Genomic DNA, 15,296 nt, shown 5'->3' with positions numbered 1-15,296 from the left:
TAATCGGCGTTCTTGCTACAGTTACGGGCAGCACAACATGCAAGTGCGCGGGCCAGGTCGTCGGCGAAGACGAGACGAAAATGCGAGAGTGTAAAACTGAAACTCCAGTTCCCCGCGTCGGCTGTACCGCTTCTATAGCTAATTTCACCGTGTATGTAGCTTCGTGAGAAATGCATCAACAGACGGATTAAAAAAAATTTTGCGGTTTCATTACTGGATATAACCTCTCCTCGGGTTCTGGGTTATCTCAAGGAGAGGTTATATCCAGTAATGAAACCACAAAGGTTTTTGTTTATCAGTCTGTTCGCCTGGGGCAGTGGCCAACATTCATGAAACGGAAGCTTGGGAATCCCTTCTCCAAAGCGAAACCCTTGAGACCCAAAAAGAAGTCGTCCGCCTGGCGGCTGAGACCGCGAAGAATCAATGTATCCTTGCGCGCTTCTAGTGTACGGAGTCCCAGCCCCCTATTCGGGTCTGCGTACCTGGGTGGGGGAGTAGAGGAACCTCCTGTATCGGCGGCAATAAGGTTTCAAATAATAATAATAAATAATTACTGGATATATCTATAGGCTTGTCGGCCACATTTCTACCACAATCCCTTGGAGTAATAAGGAAGTAATTACTCACTGACATACACCTTAGCATATAGCTAGAAAGAAAGTTTTCATATTATTACAAATCTACTCCACCTCGTGGTGGTGGTGGCGGGAAGGGGGGGTCCCTTAAATATTCGAGCACCGTTCCCACTTCAAGTTACTGATCAATTCGCTCTCGCCCTACGATTTGATCTGCTGACCGTCCTGGCTGGCTCAGTTGGTAGAGGGACTTCCCTAGAAAGGCGGTGGTTCCGGGTTCGATCCCCGGACCAGAACGAATTTTTCTTCAACAATGCGATGTTTCTGAGAAAGCTGTACAGCTTCCTTCCGTAGCCGTAAGAGTGCGCTTGGATGGATGTCAATTAGTAATTACTCCCTTATTACAAATCTACTCCGCCTTGGGGCTTTCCCCTAAATACTCGACCAATCCCTTTACGCATAGACAATAGAGATTTCTTGGTCAATGAACGCCTCGAGCACCCATTTGTTTACCAGTGGACAGTGTATATATGCCTTGTAAGTTTGACGTCATGTTGTTCTGTAGAGCTCGAAATTAGGGCGATAGGAATAAGAAGTAGAAGTCGCTCACAAAGAAAATGGCCTCCGCACCGCAAACGGGTCTCTATGATGAAAAATAACTAGTATGACCTCAACCCGCTTTATGGTAACTAATCTTTATTACTTCTCCACAGCCCTATATGGCGCCTACCGTGAGATGAGGAGCAGAGGGCGCGGTAATCCGTCATTAGACTTAAGCGCAGTTGGGCAGGCAATGCAGTTCTGCCGCTGCGCCCGTATCAGCGGAATTTTTGCTCTGCAGTGACTAATTTTGCGTGGTTCTGGGTCCTGATGTCCCAGCTCTACTTCACACATAGCTCCCTCTTCGTTTCATCTGTACAAAGAAAAAGAAAAATGGATGGTAAAAAATGCAGTTAAGTATTAAGTGACGTGGAAGCCCTCTTTATCGCTCTGTACTAGTAATGAACACGAGTTCGTCGCCATAAAATGCAGTGTAAGAAATAAAAATGATTGGTACGCTGAAAAGTTAGCCGTAAAGTAAGGAAGCGTGTAGACAACAGTGATGAGCTATAGACACTCCAATCATCAGTTATCCTTAATTAGGACAGCGGTGACAAGCCCTCGCGAAACGATTCCACCTTACCGTCTCTTGAGCCGCAAGCCTATAAGAGCCACTCCGCATCTAATCCTTGAATTGATTTGATGGCCGTTGCACATTCTTTTCACGGGGAAGACAACATTCCGCACATTCCTGGCAATGACATGTCCAGCCTATATAGCACACCGAATACGATCAAGCGGCACAACACAGGATGCCATTGAGGTGTATGGCAATCAGAGAGGCCTGCTTCGAGCAGTGTAGAGAGGTTCACTATAGCAAGTTAGCAACACGCAGGTCTGCAGGATGTGAGGAAGAGAGAACAGAAGAATAGACAACCCATAACTAGAATCCTCCACTATGGGGTATGTGCCATGTGTGCACAGAAGAAGAAGAAAAAGAAGAAAAAAAGAAGAAGAAGAAGAAGAAGAAGAAGAAGAAGAAGAAGAAGAAGAAGAAGAAGAAGAAGAAGAAGAAGAAGAAGAAGAAGAAGAAGAAGAAGAAGAAGAAGAAGAGGAAGAAGAAGAAAAAGAAGAAGAAGAAGAAAAAGAAGAAAATGAAAAAGAAGAAGAAAAAGAAAAAGAAAAAGAAAAAGAAAAAGAAAAAGAAAAAGGAAAAGGAAAAGGAAAAGAAGAAGAAGAAGAAGCCCAAACAGTGGCCGAGAGCTGTCCTCGCCCTTCTAATGAAGGCTTGAATCATTCATTTGCCGCTTGATTTCAACTGAATTGTGGCGTTTAGCTCTTCTCTTGCAATGTTAAAACAGCAATTGAGGGTGCGGTTTCTGCCACTGCATTTCGTCCACTTGTGAACTGAGCTGTTGGTCCTGCATTAAGGGTTCGGGAAACACCCCTATAGGTGGTGTTGGCTCGGGATGGTTGGCCAAGGTTGATCTACAGCCCTCCACTCCGTCATTCCTGGCAAAGTGGATTTCAAATCCGTTAAATAAAATTACTATGATGAAAGTAAGAGTGAGACTTTTTTTTTTTTTGGCTCAAGCCTGGGCCAACCACCAACCAGCCACCTCCTCATCCCACTCCTCCCTCCCACCTGTCTGAAATGATGTTCATCTAACGAAAAATTACATTCTACTATACTCACATGGTCACTTCTGCAGCATGCTTGGATAAACATTCAATAAATTTCTGCAGTGACGACCTCCGTTTACTCGCTTTTACCAGAAAATCTCATCACAGACCTTCGTAGGAGGTCGCTATCCACTCCGTGCTTTCACGAAACATTAAATTGCGTTGACACGTACTTCAACCACGTTAGTATTGCTTCAGAATCTCGTTTGCTCTCAGCCAATAAGATTAAAAGCGGCACTAAATTTACCTATTTGGCTTCGTATTCAGAAGCCGACAACCGGCGAACGTCAGGGACTGCACCATCGGTAGCCCTGATAATTTTCCGGTTGGCCGCGTTAGTCGTTCTGCTCGAGCAAGCTTGGCAAGCCGCCTTGCTGCATGAAACATGCGCGTACCGGAGGCGATATCTGTACTCTTCGCTCTCTCGGTCTTGTGAGAAAGAAAGAAAGAAAGAAAGAAAGAAAGAAAGAAAGAAAGAAAGAAAGAAAGAAAGAAAGAAAGAAAGAAAGAAAGAAAGAAAGAAAGAAAGAAAGAAAGAAAGAAAGAAAGAAAGAAAGAAAGAAAGAAAGAAAGAAAGAAAGAAAGAAAGAAAGAAAGAAAGAAAGAAACTTGTGGCCAAGCTTTGGCGCACCGAGTGGATAACCGACGCATTAGGACTTCGCGAGGCGCCAAAGGCTCAACGAGGCGATCGGTAGCGAGCACCGCGTGCACGAGGGTTGGCGGACTAGGCTTTATACCAGTCGTGATCGGTCCGCCCCTTTCTCCAGAGCGTGCTTGCTGCGCTGGAGCTCACTTCCTCTTTTTTGTTTCTTCCTGGTATGCGTTGCGTGCGCGTTTTCGTGCGCGCACATATGCACGCGCGTTTGTTTGTGCGTCCGCGTGTGCGTGCCGTACACACACGGTTGCGAATCTGCTCGCTCGCATGCATACGGCCGTTGGCCTCCCGAAACAGATCGTGATGGCGCGAGACAATAATCAGGCAGTAATCAAAACCCCTCGCGTAACAGGTCGTTTCGGTTGCTGCTACGAGAGGCTGCTCGATTTTGCACGGCGCTCGGAAGCGTGAACCGGCATGCATTACACTAGGGGGGGAGAGTGGTGGCTCTGACCAAAGAGGAAAAAAGAACGAACGGGCTTCTGCGCTGCCGTCCGCACTCAGTACCGCGCTCGTTGCTTCGGCAGTAGTGTATGTTCGCGGCTTCCTCCACATAGGAGCCCGTTCATTAGTTATACTGCCGCGTCGTTAATTTCGCGCGTCGCAGTTATGTTATGTACACTGAGTAAGAAGGCTCGCCCAGGGACAGAGTGGTGCGGCAGGCCGTTTGGACACACTAATCACCACGCGTGTGGTACCACAACGAGGTTGCGGTGCAAGAGGTCCCAGCCATAGCTGGCGGGCATATCATGTAGTTGGTAAGAGTGTTGCAAGCTCCTGGCTGGGCGGTTGGCCGTCACCTTCTCTTTGCACAGCGGGGGGTCTTCGTACGTATCTCGCAGCCCGAAGGTGTCACGTGAGAAAGCCAGTTAGCGCCGATTTCACCTGCCTTTCCTCGAGTAGCGCGAAGCCGTGCGCATTTCGTTGCTGGACCTATATGGGCGAAGAGGTTGGGGGATGTATAAGGTCGTATATTTCGCTCTCGGGTGGGTCTTGCAGCGAGTTGTGTTAACGATTAATAGGGCACCCGTGAAAACATCAGCAGGAAGTCTAGAGGAAGGAACTAGATGGGGAACTTGTACAGTCCTTTAGTTAAGGGTGACATCTTTCTTACTGCATCTGACGAATGTGCTTATGCGAGTATAGTCATGTTAGCCGACACGCATTATGTTGTCTGAGCAGAAGGATACGGACGCCTGCGTCGCAGATACGCCGAATGTAGTAATAGTAGTATGTGGTAATTTATTACTAGATATCAAAAAGGAAGGAAAAGTTATTTGCCAGCCCTGGTATCTGCTATCTGAAGCACCTCAACTGGGGCGGCGGAAATAAAGGGATAGTGAGGAAGTGGTAGAGGAAATCAAAGAGGTGAACGACAGGGAGAAAGGACAGGGTAGGTAAAAAAGGTAAAAATAAAATTAAAGAGAGATGTGTACACTATATATGTGGTACAATATACAGTAGGTTGTTTGAGGCCCGCCCGCAAATGTCTTCGGTCCATAAACACTCGGCACATCGGGCGAGCCTCCACAATAGCTGTCGCGACCGCCCTGTCGCAGTAATGTGGCGGTCTCTCTCCCGCTCTTGATAAGCGACGCAGGCGGCCGAAAGGCGCCTCCTGGAGAAGAAGAGGGGGGGGGGGGGGATAGGAGAAATGGAGAGGGCAGCAGCAAAACTAAACCCTGGTGTTGAGGTAGTCGCAGCCCTGCGATGAATCTGAGTAAGACGCACGATCCGGGCGCGTGCTGTGTCCATGTAACTGTTTACAACGCATGCGCGCGGCACACTGTAAAAAATACTGATTACCGATGTGGGGCGATCGGCCGCTATCGTCCTAAATAGCACACGCGGAGCGTTCAGTCAGAGCGCGCACTATCTGGCGAGGTGAAACAGGCGTGACATCAAGTTATCGATCTATTCACACAGACTCACATGTGTTCGCTCGCGGACGCGCGCACTGCCCGGCGGCCACAGGAGCACAGTTCTCTTCTCGGGAGCATGCCTGGCTCGCAGCCCAAATGCTGTGGGCTTCAATCCTGGCTGGGACCCGAACTTTCTATTTAAGTGAAATCAATTAACACAATAGTTAAATAATTGAATAAGAATATAATTATTAAATAATTAATTATAGTTATATTTACTATTTTAATCAAATATGGTTCAATCATTCGAGACGTATGGCGGCCACTAATTGGAATTTTTGTTTCATGATTTAATCACTTTCATTATGCTCGTGATATTATGCATTCTAACGTGGGTGTTGTGGGATATTTGAAATTCCTGCGCCAGTTCTTGCTGCTCTGACGGCACTGGGTTTCTGGAGAAGGCCGCTGATTTCGTTGACAATAAGGCATATAAATGAGTTCGCATTAAAATATTGTCGGACAAGCCCTATCCGCTCTAAACCGGACACAAAGTGTGACCAAACGCACGACGAGCTTGACTCGTTCGTCATGCGAGTCCGGAGAATGACAGTCGGGTTGATGTGAACACGGTTCATTCACGTCAATGTTGAAACGGCAGCCTCTGGAGTAAGGGAATAATCTGGTAGTTTTATTTGCAGGTCTTTTTTTTTTTTTTCAAACCTCTCCGAAGCATGGCTTTTTTTTTTTTTTTTCCTTTCATAGCGGATATGGAAGCACTGCCTTGCATATATATATACTGCGCTCCCCGAATTATACGGCGTGACGATACAAGAATTAAACTCTTTTATATTCATGATTTGCTCCCTAAAACAACGCGGAGCGTCACATGCTAATATGCGGTACACACTATCATACCGCAACAAACACTCTTGCGGCGCGACGAGGGCTTGCAAACGTGTGCAAAGTCACGTGTTTGCTCCTTTATTTTTTTTTTACTTACTTCCCTTTCCATTTATCTTTCCGCACAGAAAAAAAAAAAAAAAACAGCACCATCCCGGTAATACAGGGTTGCCCAAACGGAGTCCAAATGTGTACACGCGCACTTGTTTCCGCACGCGGCGTGTCCAGCCTGGTCCAGCACGCGGATATGTATTATGCGCGTCACCTGCCTCCTCGGCTACCTGCGCACGGTAGCTGCGCAGACCACCAGCCTGGCTGTATTTATTTGCAGGCCTGCGGCAAGTTCGTGCGGGGCTACGCGCGCGCGCAGGAAGTTGTATATTTCACGCGGCATTTTCCCCCCTGTCCGCTTTCTTGTTTTTCTCACTACGCGAATGTCTTTTTTTATTTGATCAACTGTACACACGAAATGGGCGAAACGCTTTCCTGCTGTGCCGTGGATTAATTTGGACCAGTGTATACAGCTTCCTGTATATTGCCGGTAGCTGGAGATACATACGCTGCTTACGGATGTTTCTGCATTTGCTTTTTTATTGGACAGAGTTTTGGATCTCGCAAACTCGCGAGAAGGGCAAACAGAAAACATGCAGCTACTTGGTATCCTATTCTGCAGAGAAATTTGTCTTCTCTGACACTTCTCGCCGGTTTCTCCTCAGTGCTGGCTATCTCGAAGGCGGTGCATGGAATTTTGTTGGGAACGCATTTTAGGCAAATTTGCTTTTTTTTTTTTTTATCTCTATACACAGACAGCTTCACGAGGCTTACCGTAATTTTCGCCACGTTTATGGCAAATATTTGCGGCTCTTTACTGAGTATACCACACCTGAGCTGCTTTGAAAGCCATATGGCATCCGCCTATTGCGAATAGTTCATACATTCGGTGAGGCTTCTGGCTTTGGATCGGGTAGCATAGCGAGTGTTGCTTTGAACCAACGCTTTGAACGGCATCAGTGAAATTGCAAAGAACGGTCTTTATGATTTTGATTTTATTATGCGTGCATACAGTTGCAAATGTACTTATATCACGTCGTGGTCACGCATGCTCATGTTGTAGCTTGTAGTGGTTTCCTGGGCATGTAGTCATGTTGTTGGAGCAACTTTTATCGAGTTCTTCCAGAACGCATCCCGTAACTAAATAAAAATACCACTGAAATTTATTTAGCTACCGCACGGGTGGGACGGTGCACTGAAATGATCCTCATGAGGATAACTTGAGTGCACAAATGCCGTGCGTGACAACATTCCTACCTAGGTTAAAAAAGAGAAGAATATTTTTATTTGGTTCACGACTAGAAATGCAAGAGGGCCACGCGAAAGACATGACTTGATACTTGTGCGGGTGCTGTCTGCTCCTGCTCAGAAACTTTGGCATTTCATTGTTTCGGTGATTAAGGAATTATTATTTTATTCTTTTTTTTTTAATGTAGAGAAGGGGGGGGGGGGGGGGGCTTGTCTTGAAGCGTTGATTGAAATCATATCTGGCCGGAAGCTGGTGGAAACCAGAGAATCCAGATTACGTTTCAGGACATCGCCTTTCGTTGGCACGTGAAAGATTCCTCATTGATTTTTTTTGTTCTTTTAGTTGTTAGCTCATTGAACAAAGTCGTTGGGGATTGACAGACAGTCTGGTGCTGGGATTTATTTTCGCTTAATTTTACTATCTGTTCTCCTTTTGCAGGAAGGCTGGCGGGGACGACGGGACTGGAGCCGCGGTCGTCCAATCACGGTCAGTCAGTTTCCTATTCCTTATCACTCGCTTTATGCAGGCGGAAAAACTATACGGTCTCCAACAAGCTCGATGATACAGGTCTTCACCAAAAATGGTTCAGGTCACCGGTGCATGTGGCGCGATCACAATGACTGGCGGCCCCGAGGCGGGCGCTTCCTTTATATATGCTTCTTAACAACGTAAGCGCGTGCTGACATGTTGCTACTGTAATTTTAATATAGAATAAATTGCACGTTACATTGCACGTTACATGTTTCCATGTGAACTATGGCACGTCGTTAGACGATATAGAGGAAATTTGAGCGTCGCCATTCATTGTGTTGCACCAGTTTCGTGGGTGCTACGATGGTGAGCCGCGTGTGGTTTCCAGTGTGGACTTCCGAGATGATGTCGGTAAGCACAATATACAAGCACGCTGATCTCCGACAGGGTTCTGGCCTGCTTCTAGGATCATGCGAGTTATGCATGAAACGCCGTACAATTCAAATTCACTTTATTTACTATGATATATATATATATATATATATATATATATATATATATATATATATATATATATATATATATATATATATATATATATATATATATATATATGAAGGAAAGAAGCCAACAGTCGGCGAGGCCAAGGAAAGCAGTGGGGATGGTACCACATGTATTTTTTTTTTAATGTTTACTTCGATAATCACAGAAATTAGTAATGTAATCTGTTTAGCGGAAAGATAATTAAACACCGAGTAGAAGAAAAAACAACCTGCCGATGGTGGGAACCGAACCCACGACCTCCGAATATCGCGTCCGGTGCTCTTCCAACTGAGCTACATCGACCGCTGTCCCCCCTGCTACTTGCTTGAGTATTTATGTTATCTGTATACGAACCTTGAGAGTGTTCACCATATATATATATATATATATATATATATATATATATATATATATATATATATATATTAGCGAGCGTTCTGATAGTGTAGCAGCCATAGTGACTTCGGTTTCCGATGACACAAATGAGTCATAGGTGTTACCATTAAGACGCGCAAAGTGTCTCATCACAGCTACAGTCCGCGAAGCTTCCGACAGTCGCTCCTGATTTTCTTGCTTCTTTAGTTGCTGGTTTCCAGATAAAACATATCATCTAATCTGTAACCACTACGGTCACGGCGTGCACGCACTTTGTTTCACGTCGCAGTGTAATGTCGCACCCGTGCCAATGGCTGAAGCTTGACTTTTCTACAATTTTCGACAGTCCATCGCAGCTGGCCGCCGATAAGCGTCATTAAGGCGAAAACCTTACTTCGCTGCCTGCGGAAACATTTCTGCAAAACGTGGAAGTAAAACATGGAAGCAAAATGTAACGCACTGGTAGTCGTTAAGGAGTATGTAATGACAAGTGGTATATGGTTTGGTTCGTGGGGCTTAACGTCCCAAAGGGACTCCAGTCCGGCTATGAGAAATGCCGTACAGTAGAAGACTCCGGAATTTTTGACCACTTGAGGTTCTTTAACGTGCGCCGACATCGCACAGTACACGGGCGCCCTGATTTTCGCCTCCATCGAAAAGCGGCCGCCGGGGCCAGGATTCGATCCCGCGTCCTTGGGAACAAAAGTCGAGCGCCGTAACCACTACGCCACCCCGGCGGGTCAAGCGTTATATAAATGACATGTCATGCCTATAGTCATTTCAGTCTAGTCATTGAGTCATAGTCACTTGTCGTGAGTCAGACAGATCGGAGACCTAACGTACATGACTATGAGTCCATGACTTGTCTAGCGCAATCAAGTGCAGGATCATGACTGGTGTATAGTCACGATTGTCAAATGTGCTGAGTGATGACACTTTCGCAGCCACCAAAGAGAAGTCACCGCACATGATTTCTCATTTCTCCAGTGCAGATCTCTGCTTGTGCTCTCAAAGTTTTTGAGAGCCCACCGTTTTGGAAAACGGAATACAAGAGGCCGTTTGATACGACCTTTTGTACGCAGCATTTCTGTACTCGCCTTTGTAAACCCACGTTCCCCAAAAAGACCACAAATACGAATTCCGCTTTAAAACTCAGAAGTGGTCCGTGCCACGCATCGTGGCGGCGGTGAGCGCCGCGCCTGGGGCGATCGCTCTACTTCGAGACAGCAAGAAGGAGGAAACAGGCGGCCGACGTCTTCGTGCGATCGTCCTTGGTGCTCTACTCGCGTCGCCGCCGACTTCTTCCTTGACCCTGGCAGTGGCGCACTCAGCAGTGCGCCGTGTACGAGGAATCGGACCGCTCTCGCCTGCGGCGCCGCTCGGCAAGGCCAGGGTCGGCAGCGGCGGAATGGCAGGAGAGTCATTGCGCAACGTATATACGGACGGGCGCGATTGCATCACGGTATCACAGGCGCGCGTGGCGCTATCGCGACCTTGCGCCCTGCAACGTCTCCATCGCCCCACCTCTCCTGTATGTGTTTGTCTCTGTGGTACGGGCGGGCGATCTTGCACGCTTCCCGCGCACGTGGCAGAGTGTGCCTGAGCGTGTATCTCGCCTGTGTGTGTCTTGTCTGTGTGTAGAGTGGTTGTAGCCAGTGTGAGCGTGCGAAAAGGCTGTGCATCCCGCCTGGCGAGCGATGAAATGTGGAGCACCTACCGCGTGCCGCGCCTGTGAGGACTCGATACATTTATTTTCAGCCGTTGGGTTGTTATCGACTAAATAGGACAGTACCGCGTGCGCATATGCAAAAGGGGGGCCGATATTCGAGAGGAGAAAAACAATGCCAGGAGCATGCAACCCCTAAAATGATGAAAGCTCGTGTTTTTCTTCGGCATCGGCCGTGTGTGTGTGTGTGTGTGTGTGTGTGTGTGTGTGTGTGTGTGTGTGTGTGTGTGTGTGTGTGTGTGTGTGTGTGTGTGTGTGTGTGTGTGTGTGTGTGTGTGTGTGTGTGTGTGTGTGTGTGTGTGTGTGTGTGTGTGTGTGTGTGTGTGTGTGTGTGTGTGTGTGTGTGTGTGTGTGTGTGTGTGTGTGTGTGTGTGTGTGTGTGTGTGTGTGTGTGTGTGTGTGTGCACGCGCCATACCGGGGATACCTTTGTGCCAGGAACGTAGCCGGGGGAGGAGGGAGGAGGGGTTCGGTTTCAGAACAACCCAGAATTTTTTTCACCGCAGCATGTCCACTTTTTTCTGCCTCCTCTCGGATTTCTGTCCGCTTGTTGTCTTCTACCGGTAGTGAATAAAAAGCCTCCCTCCTCCCAAACAAAAAAATTCTGGCTACGTGCCACTGCCTCGTTCCCAGATTTGTGCGTGATGGTTATCGGGTGCGTGAAGATTATAAGCGCCATTAATGTGATATAGGCTCATTACGTTGCTACGCAGACAAAGAGATAGCCAACTAAATATTTTAATATAGGTGTCCATGTACAGCCGCCCAAATCTAACTGACGTGCGCGACGGCCATCTTTTCTGTGCGCCTGCGCCTTAGTGCGGATAAAACTTGCCAGAAGGTCAAGATTACGCAAGGGCTTGCTGAGCCCTTGCTTATACTCCGTCTTTCCGCAGGTTTGCACCTCTGTAACGTTCAGAATTACAGATAATGCGACCATCACTCGTTCCAGTTAAATATTTGGGTGGCTGTACGTAGTGCTGGTGGCCCTATGACTTGTATTAACTGACGTGTGCTTAGGCGCGAAAGTGTTGCCGGTAGCATAGCAGAGGGGTTCAATACCATCCGCTAAAGCTTTTTTTTTTTCTGTACAAGACCCCATGCACAAACCCTCATATCTAGCGGCTGTCGCACAATTAAACTTGCCAGAGTAATTTATTGGGTCAATTGTATCTTATACAGGTACGTGTTAACTATTCCCCGGTCGACGCATATCAGGGACGGCAGCAATAATGGCAAAAAAAAAAATGACAGGAGACGAAAGGACGATCATCTCCTGGAAGCACCGTAATATGGCGTATGCATATATGCGTGCCAACTTCTCTCGCAGCCTTTCAGTCTTTCCTTCCTTTTCGTTTTTTTTCCCCTTCTTTTTCTTGTTCACCGCTTCTTCCTCAGCTGTACCGGGCTGAAGTGATTCGATATCGAAGCGCCCCAACCGTGATTCTCGAGTATCCGACGGGTCCCCATGCAATATGTATAACTCACGAGGAAGGCTGCCATGTGGTCTTGCTCGATCAGAGTGCTGGCCCAGAGGCAGCGCGCGCCTTAATGTCATCTTGTATGCAAAACCACCAGCCAAGAACACCTCTTGTGTATTCCTGAAAACAGCAACATCACCCCGAGTGCATGCTAGCTATAGGCAGCCTGCTCCTTCTGAAGGTATCTCGACTCTGGCGCCGCACACGGTGAATGGTGACGCTGAGCGATCGCAATTCCACCTTGGCCGAACCTGCTAGAAGCACGTGGCCGCGAATACACCGAAAGGTAGACATATCGAACAGAAACTTCCACTGTACTCATCTTCTCCTGTACCCCGTTTCCACGTGCCGTATATACGGGATCGGTGCAATGTTGGCGATCTTCTCCCCTATCCCTCTTCCCTTCTCACTCGCGCCTAGGAAGGCTCGCGAACAGACACCGCCGCCTCGGTGCTTGCGAATCACGTCCGCGCTAGCCGATGCATTAGCGCGATGATTCCGAGACGCGGCGCGCGCGCGCTCGGCGCGATTGCTTTGTCGCTTCTTCGGCACTCTCGTTTATTTCCTGCGGCGAGGTGACTGCGAGCGAGCGTATAGCGCTGCTCGAATTATGTCTCTTTCTTTTCTCTTCGTTCTCCGGAAGCATTTACAGTATATCCTCCCTTCTTTTTCATTTACTCTGCTTAGTATTGTCTATCTTCTTCTTTTTTTTTTTTATTTAGCTGCCTTCAAGTGCGTCGCTGTTCCGAGCGATCCCGTTTTCGAATGCCACGTTTCCCCTCTTGGCGTCTGTCTGTATCTCTCAATCCCAAGCTTCCCTCCTTCACTGACAGTGCGCCGAACCAAATATTCGCTTTTCGGTTTGCGCATCCTGGTACGCAGTCTTGGATGCGTGTTCGCTTTGGGCGCCTTCACGACCGGTGGCGCGCGCCGGCTATAATCCGATTCAATTCCCGGCCACCTTTTTTTTTTATTTCCTTTCTCTACCCCCACTACCGCTCCCCTCTGTCTCCCTAAACTAACCCGTGCAAAAGACGGCGGTGCGCGCCCTTATGTGCCCGAGCAACCCGACTCTGATGCATTCTCGCGCCAGAGAAGAGCTAGTGCGCGTGCGTTTATTATTCAAACGCGCCGACGGTCACGTGCGCACTTGCCGCGTCCACCGCCGCCGTGATCGCGCTGGTTCTGATTTGCATGATGGCTTTCCTTCGGGACCCCCTTCTCTCCTCCCTTTTACACTTCCAGTTCTCTTCCTCGTATACGCTCTCGGCGCATGCATGCATGTTTCTCTCCCTTTTCCCCTGTTGTCCCTTTTTTAACTCTCGTATATCCATTTTCCCTATCAGCTATGGCTTGTCCCTAGACCTGTTCGTGAAATTCCGTGCAGAGCATAGGCTACGTAACTGACATGGTCAAATGCAGATGCGTGTGTGTGTGTGTGTGTGTGTGTGTGTGTGTGTGTGTGTGTGTGTGTGTGTGTGTGTGTGTGTGTGTGTGTGTGTGTGTGTGTGTGTGTGTGTGTGTGTGTGTGTGTGTGTGTGTGTGTGTGTGTGTGTGTGTGTGTGTGTGTGTGTGTGTGTGTGTGTGTGTGTGTGTGTGTGTGTGTGTGTCGCGGTAGAATCACTCATACAGGGCTCCTATAAAGCGAGAAACATTGTCACTGGAATGCCCCACCATGTAGAATGTGAGCGCGCTTTAATGGTGACCCTTAGAGATTTAGGCATTTAATTTTCCGTCTGGTGCAATCCGCCACAGCAGGGGGAAACACGGGAGGAACGGAGAACTTTGGACAAACTCCGGTCCACCGGTCGTCAGTCATGTAAATGAACTATCACCGGAATATTATTCGACTTATACTATATGCACTCATCCATTCTTGTGGGACGTCGCAGCTGTCATGTTCCACATCCTCCTTGAGGAGATACCAAGTAAAAAAAAAAAAAAAAAGTAAGAGAGCACGAGTTGTTTCAAACGAAAATTTCGTGCTCTACAATTGCATGGTAGGAAGTCGTGGAAGCGTCTAGGACTGCCATCGGCAAGACCAGGCAAAAGAACCTTTATTTTGGCTTATAAGAGTGTACAAGCTCTGTTAAATGCATGGGGCAGCAAGAATACAGCATGGACGCGCAGAGAGGGACAGAAAGAGATTACAGTATACCTTAAAATCCAAAGGTTCCTGTTTGCTATCTCTTTCGCATTTGGAGTTTTACTGTGTTCATGGTGAGCAGATTAAAGCTTGTTCTGCATCATGTCTAATTGCTCCTGAAATGGGGCCAAGGTGTTGAAAACTTTCACCGCCTTCATAGGGGCCGGATTCCGCCATCGAGGTGCATAACCCCGCACTTTTCCTCGCCGTCCAGGTTCTGTACCTGCTGCGTGCAACTATACTCAGCATCGCGGTGCTCTCAGACACTATATGCTCCCCGTCACTGGCACGGAATGGTCTTCAGCTAGTTGAAAAGAGGAAGGGGAAGGGACTGTAAGGGAGGGATGTTGTCAATGAACGGCGAGCGTGGCGCTGGCACGTGCCTCACTCCAAAGTTGCACGTGCCGAGCACGCGTTATGGCCGTTGCTGTAGGCTCCCGCTGCCGCTCGAGGCAGTTTTGACTCGTCCCAACCGCCGCCGTTGTCGTTACGATAGCTTGAAACCCGCTGTTTTCTTAGCCTGCCGCACGCGACCTGGCTTCCAACCCATGCGTGGACGGCAGTCCAGCGACGACCGTTACGAACCAGCGAGACGAGCGGAGAGTAGGGATGGGCTGTTCGCATGTGGCCCGTGTCACTGTGTTTGTAGAGAGAGAGAGAGAGAGAGCATTACTATCCTGGCGTCGCAGAGCCAAGCGATTCTTGCGAGACTAACGCTGTGCAGCGTTGGAGCCTCCCGATTTGATTCGTTGTGCAAATTGTTCAAGCGTTGTTCAAGCCAATGAATTCAATATTTGTGGCAGGCGACTGTCACCTTTTAATGGCTATCTCGCAATAAATTGTGCACATGCAATGCTCGATCAGAAAACGCGATGAACCGGCACTGAATTGAATAATCACAGTTGTCGCTTTCAATCGAGGTGTCGAAGTGATGTCCTATAGGTGCCATTTTGTTGTGCAGAACACAGCTTCAGCAGTGCAAGCCGGTACAGATAAGGATAAGCGGATTAAATATGCATTCAGCCTTTCACCGTGCTT

The 15,296-nt window shown here is 47.9% G+C and overlaps 1 protein-coding gene across 2 annotated transcripts in view; it reads left to right on the top strand.

The window, feature by feature from the left end:
• trh (PAS domain-containing protein trachealess) overlaps positions 1-15,296 on the top strand; it is a 592,592-nt gene that overhangs the window by 296,799 nt on the left and 280,497 nt on the right. For both annotated transcript variants that reach the window (XM_084582630.1, XM_084582631.1), the window contains exon 4: positions 7,957-8,004. In XM_084582630.1, coding sequence (XP_084438756.1) covers positions 7,957-8,004 — 48 coding nt within the window. The remainder of the gene's footprint in view (positions 1-7,956; positions 8,005-15,296) is intronic.

This window comes from Amblyomma maculatum, chromosome 10 (genome assembly GCF_055883805.1).
Source record: "Amblyomma maculatum isolate TAMU_Amacu chromosome 10, ASM5588380v1, whole genome shotgun sequence".
NCBI classification, from domain to species: domain Eukaryota; kingdom Metazoa; phylum Arthropoda; class Arachnida; order Ixodida; family Ixodidae; genus Amblyomma; species Amblyomma maculatum.
The sequence above is the reverse complement of the archived record's forward strand: the minus strand, read 5'-3'. Positions and strand labels throughout refer to the sequence as shown.